Here is a 9,607-nt window from a genome sequence, read left to right on the forward strand (position 1 = left end):
TAACATTTTATTCTAATCCCAAATTACCGATCGAGAGCTAAGCACTTTTTCAAAAACATCCCTAAAAAGGTTAACTGATCATGAAAAAAATCACATCTTAAATTCAGAATGGCCTGTATTTATTTTCAAAAACACCCCTAAAAAAAAAAAAAAAAGCTGCCGTAAGTTTCAGCCAATATGTGAATTATTTAGAGGTGTCAGCTCCTAAAAACAATAGGCTTCTAAGTATGTAAGTACCCTTAGTTCTAGTGTTAGGAAAGAATTTCTTCCTTAACCTAATGGCAAGACAATTTCTTTTTTTATTATAATAATGAGAAAATTTTTACTCACCAGAAATTGCTTAGAATTATCCATTTTCTATGTAAATGCTTACAAAAAATGTCACTAGTGCTAATTTCAATAAACTATACAAAACTGTTGAGGAATCTAATTTGAAACTTGAATATATACAAAAAATAATTGGCATCTAAAAAGATACACCGGTTTTTTCCGACACGGATTTAACCTAAAAAAAAACTTGTATATCATGAAATAGAAATTCAGTTAATTGTGTCAGATAAAACTTTAAGCTAAACTGATTATACCCAACCTGTTTGGTACGGGCGCGTACGCACAGTATAAACCTTCAAACAAATTCCATATGATATTTCAAATTACTATAGCTTCTATAGAAATGATACCTCTTTGCAAATGACCCTGGTAACCCCAATTCGTTGAAAACATACACACATATCCATGCCTCAGGCGTAGGTTTGCATGTATATTTTCAATCTTATATGGCCTTACTACTTTGGAACGCGGATGTACGGTGTTCGGCGTCTGAAAAGAGTCGCTGCCAAACCGACCATATCAATGCCAAACCGACACCCCCGCCAATTGCGATAATTGGCTCAGATCTCGGCTCGGAGTGATATTTGTTGATAGCCTTGGCAACCTGTACAATAGAAATAGCTAAAATACCGGTTTAAAAAACTAACATTGGAATAATGACCATTCGTTTACTGGCACAAAGAATAGGGGAGATTCTCCTCGCCCAAAGATTAGTGGCAACAAACCCAATTTTTCAAGTTTTAACCCCCCCCCCCCCCTCTTTAGCCCTGATAGTTAGACCCTCGAGTCCCTCTCCTGCCTTGAGTGAATGAGATATGTGAAAGTGTTTTGCAAAGCTTTTTTTTGCAAAGCAAGTAGTTTTTTGCAAAGCAAGTAGAGAGGTCCAGTTCGCTTTGTCTTATCTTAATTAGTTCTCAAGATAATTAGAAGTTAATTTTCAATTTTTTTTTCTACAATAATAGGTGTGTAAATAAGTTCGTGCCGTTTTAGGAACAGATTGCGTAACTTGTTTATTATTCAAAATTGTAAAGCTATTGTTATTAAGCATAAATGTCAGTATGAATTTTTTAGTTCTAATGTAAATAACAATATATTTTACCACATTGAATATACCATGTTTGGTATCGAATGATGTGTTTTTTCGGGGAGTTTTATTTCATTTCTTCAATACAAAGAAAAATGCTTCCGAAAGCCATCGTATTCGTGGAAGTATACGGTGACCATATTTTAATTGAACGAACTAATCAGAAGGGGTTTGCACAGTAAAAGTTGCAATTTTGACCGGGAAGACAAAGAGCGTGCTGGATTACCAAAAAGTTTGAAGATTAAGAATTGGAGCTAGTGCTCTATGAAGACGCATGTCGAAGTTCATTGGTTCAATTTAGAAGAAGCAATATAAGACTAGCCCATTCCTTTCCATTGCCAAAAAAGAATTTATTCACGCTCAATAAGTAAAGGAAAAATTCCATCTAAAAGCAATTTCAGTAAAATACAGACATCTATTCAATTAAATTTTATGGGCAGGGCCATTTATACCTACCCATTTCCCTCCACTTCTAACTTCATTTCTTTTTTAGGTATATAAGCTGTTAAAGTCGTGAAGTCAAAACTTGAAACAAATTTTTAATAGCAGACATTAAAGGGTAAATGAATTACTTTCTGCTAAATTGTCTACCTCCCCCCTTCTCAGTGAAAATAAGTTTAAACATGAGCGTTATTCAGTAAACGATAGAACAGCCTTGAAAAGGGCAGTTATAACAAAAACCTGGACAATTTCATAACCTATAGTATATTTTAGCCCCTCACACAAGTTTTTCTCAATCGGCATTTCTGTGGACCTCGCGATGCAGTATTTTCAACCTCTAAAATACAATACTCAAAAGTACCTTGAGCATTGATTCAATATTTTTAGTCTCTTCTGTTGTCTTCAAAGCAAAAATGGTACATTCAAAGCCATGGGCTTTAAAATATTGATGAACTTTGTCTCCATAAATATCGGAAACTGTTTTGCCAATTACAACCAATCTCCTTTTCTTTGAGTTTGTTTTTGCTGCATTTATCTCTTCTAGCGTATTCAGGTGGCCGTAGATGAATACGTCATTTGATGGGTCAAGGAGGCTAGTGCATTCTGTAATGTTGTCACTAAACCAAATTGGAGCCTCAATATTCCAACTGAGTCCATTGTTGTCTGGAGCTAAACGTAGGGAGCTACAAAAAATATAGACAATTATTCTTTTATTCGTTAAAAGTTTAGTTTTGTTTTAATAGTGGTTTCACATTGCTACTTCAAAACTTATACCATCTAGCTTGAGTGTGTAACCTCGTTTTTGATTGGTCAGCAATAACTATTTCTCCGATCAGAAAACAGTTAGATACTTGTGATTTGCAGTGTAATTTCTTGGAAATATCTAGCAATTTATTTCAAATACTAAGAAACAATTTTGACAGTTTATACATCCTAAATAATGAATCAAATGCCGAAAAACCCTTCCAATAAATTCAGCATGCCTGAAATAAAAATTAACTACCAAAACAGTTTTGAGCAATCAAACAGTTCGTGGTAACGAACTGTAGATGAGGGGCATTGCGGCTCAATAGTAACTGAAACTCCAAAAACGGAATTTTCATATCAATAGATACATCAAAGGAATCAGCTTATTATGTTGATTCCAAATATATACAAATCATTAAGTTTAGTGTTACCCATCAAAAGATACGAGCCTGAGAAAATTTACCCAATTTTCGAAAAGGGGGAGGAACCCCTTAAAAGTCAAGAAATCTTAATGAAAATCACACCATTAGATTCAGCGTATCCGTGAACCACACTGTAGAAGTTCCATGCTCCCTGCAAAAATGTAGACTTTTGTATATTCTCCCAGAAGAAAGATCACGGATGCGTTTTTTTTTTTTTTTTTTTTTTTTTTTTTTGTTATTCCCAGGGATGAGCGCATTGAACCAACAGTCCTAGAATATCAAGAAAGCGCTCATTCAAACGTAAATTAAAAGTTCTAGTGCCCTTTTTTAGTGACCACAAAGATTGGAGGACAACTGGCCCCCCTTCCATCCTCATTTTTCCTAAAGGTCATCCAATCAAAATTCTGAGATATCCATCTTGTTCAGCATAGTTAAAAAGCCCAGTAAGTATATCTTTGAGGATAATATAGCCGCCCACAGCCCTTGGGGAAAGGTTTGTGAGTCATGGAATTTGCCCATTGCTTACGTATAGTATTTCTTATTGTATTTCGTATATAGACATTTTCGGGGATGGGAGAGAATCTTCTGCAAAGGGGTTTTTCTACGGGGACAATTTTTCGTGGGGAGGGAAGTTCCCGGGGGGTGAACTTTACAGGGTAATTTGTTTACTGGGGGAATTTGCCAGGATTCCAACATAAAATTCTTTTTGTTTGCCTTACTTTCTCTTTGCCGACTCAATTTTGTATCCGGAGATATTAAGGGGATTTTTCTGAGGGAAATATTTACTCGGGTTGAAATTGTCCAGATTATCTCTCCGTAAGCAGGGAGATTTTCCACAGGAGAAATTCTTCATGGGGGAGTTTTCCACGGGATAAATTCTCCAGGGAAAATGTTCTGCGGGAGCCCCTTTCTACTAGGGGGAGGAGGAAGGAATTTGCGGGAAGAATTTTCCAAGGCGGGGAATTTTCAGCATGATTTTAAAAACAATCAAAAATAAAAGTCTTTTTCAAATGAAAGTGGGCTAAGAAAAATTTTTCAGCCGGAATCGTTCGAAAGAAATTCTCCGACTGTAATTTTCAGCTAGAATGGAATTGTCGGGGGAAATTTTCCTGGTGGGGCTGGGGGTGTTTTATGTGGGAAGAACGTTACATGGAGGGATTTATCTTGAGGGAAAGGAAGTTTCCACAGAGCGGGAAGCCGGATTTTTCCGACATTATTGAAAAAAAGATAAGAAATTAAATTAAAAAAAAACAGATTTCTTCAACTGAAAGTGAGGAGCAACATCAAAATTTAAACCGAACAGAAATATATTATTAGGAGGGTCATATATTAGGAGGGTTATATACATATACATATATCAATATTAAGTATACATATATTATACCTGATATACATATATTAGGAGGATTACTCTCTCACCAATACCTTGCTCTTTACGCTACTTAATTAAATTGTTAACTAATCATTTTCTTTGATTTCTTAAGTAGAAAAATGGCTCTAGAATTGCAGAATAACGACATTTCCTGAAACTATTTTGTAAGGCGTGCGATTGTTTAAACAGTTGTTTATTATTAAGAACAACAACAGCATATCTTTATCTGTGTGTTTTTACTACAGTTTTACAACAAATAAAAACAATTTTATGAATGAATGATTTCAGCTCTTAGAAACATTACTTTGCTAGCTATTTTTGCGTTGCCGATGAAGCTTTTTTGTGCCCCTAACTGATATTACACAGCCTAGAATCAGTGAACTTTCCAGAGAAAATTTTACACGGGAGGGGGGGAACTTTGCCCAAATTAATATGCAAATTTCGTTTTTAAATTTCATGTACGGTGAGCCAAACTCACCGTATAAAATAAAAAGAAAACATGAGTAGAAAGGCCTTATTGATCCCACGAGGACAAGACCCCTTTGAATCCCGATCCGGACACTTTTTTTTTTAAATTCCCACGAGGAACACGTGGTATATGGTCCTAATATGGGCATAGAGTCCCTAGGGGAGATGGATTTCTGAGAAATTGATTGCGTAATCTAAGTGTGTCAATGACCTCTTTTTTCAAGGTCGATGTTGTTGATGTTGTAAGTGCACGCTCTCAGTGAATGTCAAGGTCGATGTTGTTGTTGTTGTATGCTCGAGGCGAATGTCAAGGTGTCCAGAAATAGGAGACAGTATTTGTTGTTGTTGTTGTTTTGCTCGAGGCAAATGTTATGAGTTTCCAGAAATGGGAAACAGTTAGATCACATGTTTCGTTCTCAGCCAATCAGAGGGCTTGCTTACATAAAAATTCGCCCTTGAGATTTCATATATAACGGACATGCATTGTGATTAAATTATCAGAAAGTATTTTGACACAATGGATACAACAATGGATAATATTGATGAATTAGAAGCATTGGCAACCTCAATTTACCATGTAAGTTCTGTTTTCATTTTTTATTTTCAAAATAAAATTATTTTCCATGGTCACCATCCAGTATATTCAGGTAAATCCCCTCCCCCCCCCCCACTCTGGTACAAACATCACTAGACAATCTTTATACTCGCAAGAAAACATAACAGGTGTTCTTTTTATTACCTAAACCTAACCCCCTCTCTCATTGTTTTTACAATCAAATTCTCGCAAATAGAAATAATTTTCTTTTCGTTAAATTTATGCAATTTTAAGTGTTCTATATCCTAGCTAAAAGCGACCACTGACTTCCGTCACTGTTGTTATTAACCCGCTCTGGTTTTGACACAAGGCCCCAGCGCAAGGCCTATAATTAGCTGTCACCTTTTTCCTGTTTGTATACATTAGCTGGTTTTAGGCAATCTAGGTTTTCAGTGCTTTTACGTAATTCTGTGTTTGTCTGAAAATAGCGGACAGCTAATTTTGTTTGAAAATGGCGATAGATATTTAGGGCATTGGAATTCTATGTAAGAGTGAAATGGGATTATTTGAAGCTTTCTTTCGATAAAGTTTCCCTTATATTCCCAGGAGGGGAGCGTGAATCCAGGATTTTTGTTGGGGAGGGGGTTAGCACTTTTAATAGTGACAAAATAGAAATGAAAAGATAATTGTTTCTTACTTCAGTGTCTAACCATTTCTCTTCGACATTTAGTGATTTTAGCTATAAAATTTGATAAAATGCAGTAAGATATATTCTTTATTGATATGCCTTTCGCTTAAATAAATCGCAAGATTAACTCAATGAGAGGGTAGACCTAGGGTGGGTTAATTTTCCTAAATTTAGGGGAGGGGGGCGTGAATCCAGGATTTTTGTTGGGGGAGGGGGTTAGCACTTTTAATAGTGACAAAATAGAAATGAAAAGATAATTGTTTTTGACTTTAGTGTCTAACCATTTCTCTTCGAAATTTTAGTGATTTTAGCTATAACATTTGAATAAAAAGGCAGTAAGATATATTCTTTATTGATATGCCTTTCGCTTGAATAAATCGCAAGATTAACTCAATGGGAGGGTAGACCTAGGGTGGCTTAATTTTCCTAAATTTAGGGGGCGAGAGTCCATTTCAATCCAGGATATTTGTTGGGGAGGGGGTTAGCGCTTTTAATAGTGACAAAATAGAAATGAAAAGATAATTGTTTTCGACTTTAGTGTCTAACCATTTCTCTTCGAAATTTTAGTGATTTTAGCTATAACATTTGAATAAAAAGGCAGTAAGATATATTCTTTATTGATATGCCTTTCGCTTGAATAAATCGCAAGATTAACTCAATGAGAGGGTAGACCTAGGGCGGGTTAATTTTCCTAAATTTAGGGGGGGTAGACAAAATTCTGGTTAGTGTGGATACTAATTCTCCTTCTGTAAAAAAGGGGAGAAATTATATATCATACTAACATTTTTCTCTTCTTTAAGGCAAATTATGAAGAATGTATTTCGGCCACTCCAGCTGTAAAGAGAGCAAGAGATGGTGAGGCAGCCCCAATGCAGCCTGTCAGAAAGTTAAAAAGAGAGTGGGCGGATAACTACAATGCCGAAGCCCCACCTACGCAAGATCAGGAGGTTGTCTCTCATCATGCTTTTTCAAGGGTATCAGGAGCTGCCCCGACTGCACAGCCATATGACATTGCTGGCCCAGCTGCACAAGAAATTAACGTCGCCCCGTCCACCCTCCAACACACGATACCTGGACCATCGGGCACCCAAGTGCAACCAAGATATGCGAATGTGAGCATTTTTTTCCTCAAACTATCTTATAGAAATACATATCTATTTCTTCCAATGTTTTTTCCTTTTCACTATTTTTCAACATTGTGTAAAAGTGTAGTCTCAGCGGGATATTAACCCCTCACCCCCAACCATTATTTTCTCTGCCCTCCCTCAGAGATATCTAAATGTAATTTTTTTTGCTTGTCAAACCGCTCTTTTTTTTCTAATCTTTACTATGTTCTATGCATTCCCCCTATCTCTTCGCCGCTATCTCATAAGCGATTATTTTTAGGTACCTTTGAAACTCTGTGAATGCTATTCTTCACATAGTTTTAAGAGAGAGATTATTCCTTTTATCTATTGCACATATTGACGTTCTAATTTGCACTGAATGTTTTAAAATAGCTTTCTATCGTGTCATGATTTTAGCAAGGGGAAACCATGCTAGCAGTTCCCGGCATTTAATTGTTGCATTTTCCTACCTGTTGAAGTTCAGTCTTGGAAATCGGAACACTCGCGCGACGGGTTACAATAATTAAACTCCTGAGTTCACTGAACCAGTATGGAATTAGAGAGAAATAGCGACCTATGTTGTCTAAGCGAATATTTCAACTTTTGAGGGGCATTATGTAAAGTTTTTATGGGAGCCGATCGGGAAGCACTGTGGGAAGCGCTGCGGGATGCGCTGCAAGATGTGCCGCGGGCCCGAGAAGCGCCGCAGGAAGCGCCGCGGTCCTAAAAAGCGCCGCGAAAAAAATAAAATAAAAAAAAAAATAAAAAGGAGGGCTGATTTGAACACTTTGAAAATAAGCTATTTTTTGAACAAAATCAAATTGGCGCCTTCTATGTAAAACGGTGTTTTAGATTTTCGTTAAGTTGGATTTTCTTTCAGTTGAATTAACCAAATGCTACTATGCACATACTGCTACTACTACTAAGCGCTGACTTTACATAATAATCCAAATTTTAAAAACAGTAGGGATGATTTGAACACTTTGAAAATAAGCTATTTTTCATTTATAGGTTGCATTGGTCCCTTATTCAATGTCACCATCGTCCTCATCAGCTGGTGAAGGAGAGGACGCATCGGTGGACTTACAGAGCAATTCACAATGGGATGGTATTGTTAATTCCAATGAAATACCTGATAATATTGATGAGTTTATAGAAAAATTTTTAAATGTAGATTATAGCACAGATGGACAGGGGGACTTGAGTCCAAACACCTTACAAATTTTAGAGGATTTTACAAACGAATTAACGGGGAACCCTCCTCCTCCTCCAGCCTCCGATACCCTAACGAGTCCACTGTAAACAACTGAAGTGGAGCATATCCCAGATATTGTTGAACAACTTGGGGGAGGGAATGATATACAAGAGAGGGAGGGGGGTACAACTTTTCCAGACTTTCAATTGACCAATACAATTTTAAATGCAATAGTTGTTTACACTGCAACTTTTGGTGATCCTTTTAATTCACTAATAGGGGGAAATTTTGTGTTTGACCCTGTAGACATTGTGCATGCCTATGTAGATAAAATTCGTACACTGCTGGAGAACCAACTTCAATTATGCGGGAGGGATTCAATTAAAGTTTCTATTTTTTTAAAGGTTTTTTATTTAAATGAGGGGAAAAGTGAAGTTTATTATCATTATATACATTTCGAGATGCGCATGATTTACCCAAATTTAGAAAATTTTGAGGGTGCTTTCATGGATTGGGTAGGTCAAATTATAACGTATCTTGAGAACTTTAATGAAAACGGTAGTGGGTCTCTAGTCCTTTTTGTTGAAAATTTAAGCGTTAATATATGTAAATTTAAGAAAGATTAAATTTTAAGAGGGGGTGGGGAAAGGGATATAGTTTTAAAATATAATCCAGATCTAGTAGGTTGTCGCGGTGTCCAGCGGATCTGTTTTGAAACAGATCAAAAATGTTTCAGGTATGCTTTCCTCATATCAGCATTTCAGCCTCTAGCAGATGACGCTACCAAGACGAATTTAGATCACTGGGCTGTACATGGGAAGGAAGGGTCATATTTTCCCACTGTAGATTTCTCGTGTTTAGAGGGAAAATACCCAGTAACGCTACGATCTATTGATATTTTTGAAAGGGCTAATGCCCATTTAAATATCGGCGTTACTGTGGTTCAGTATGAAACTGAATTTGAAGATGGGGTTCGTTTTAAAAAGAAGGGAGTGGTCTTCCCTGCAAGGGGCCCGTCAATTGATTTGGTCAGACACTGGGTTTGGTTGTTGTATACACCCCCATCTAGTGAACCGAATGCAATTGGCCATTTTAATCCGATCACAGACATCAGTAGAGTTTTGGGGGGGGTAAGCATAGGGGGAATGTTTCTACTGTCCGACATGCCTCTCTCGATTGCGTAGTGATATAAAACTACGGGATCATATGAAGCATTGTA

The 9,607-nt window shown here is 36.7% G+C and overlaps 1 protein-coding gene across 1 annotated transcript in view; it reads left to right on the forward strand.

The window, feature by feature from the left end:
* Positions 1-8,225: 8,225 nt before the first annotated feature.
* Positions 8,226-9,607, forward strand: part of LOC148951657 (cytosol aminopeptidase-like) — a 45,204-nt gene continuing 43,822 nt past the window's right edge. Inside the window, exon 1 of the mRNA XM_089091177.1 lies at positions 8,226-8,301. Coding sequence (XP_088947303.1) covers positions 8,226-8,301 — 76 coding nt within the window. The remainder of the gene's footprint in view (positions 8,302-9,607) is intronic.

Source organism: Artemia sp. Qi Xiang Cuo, chromosome 6 (assembly GCF_049724085.1).
Source record: "Artemia sp. Qi Xiang Cuo chromosome 6, ASM4972408v1, whole genome shotgun sequence".
Taxonomy (NCBI): Eukaryota; Metazoa; Arthropoda; class Branchiopoda; order Anostraca; family Artemiidae; genus Artemia; species Artemia sp. Qi Xiang Cuo.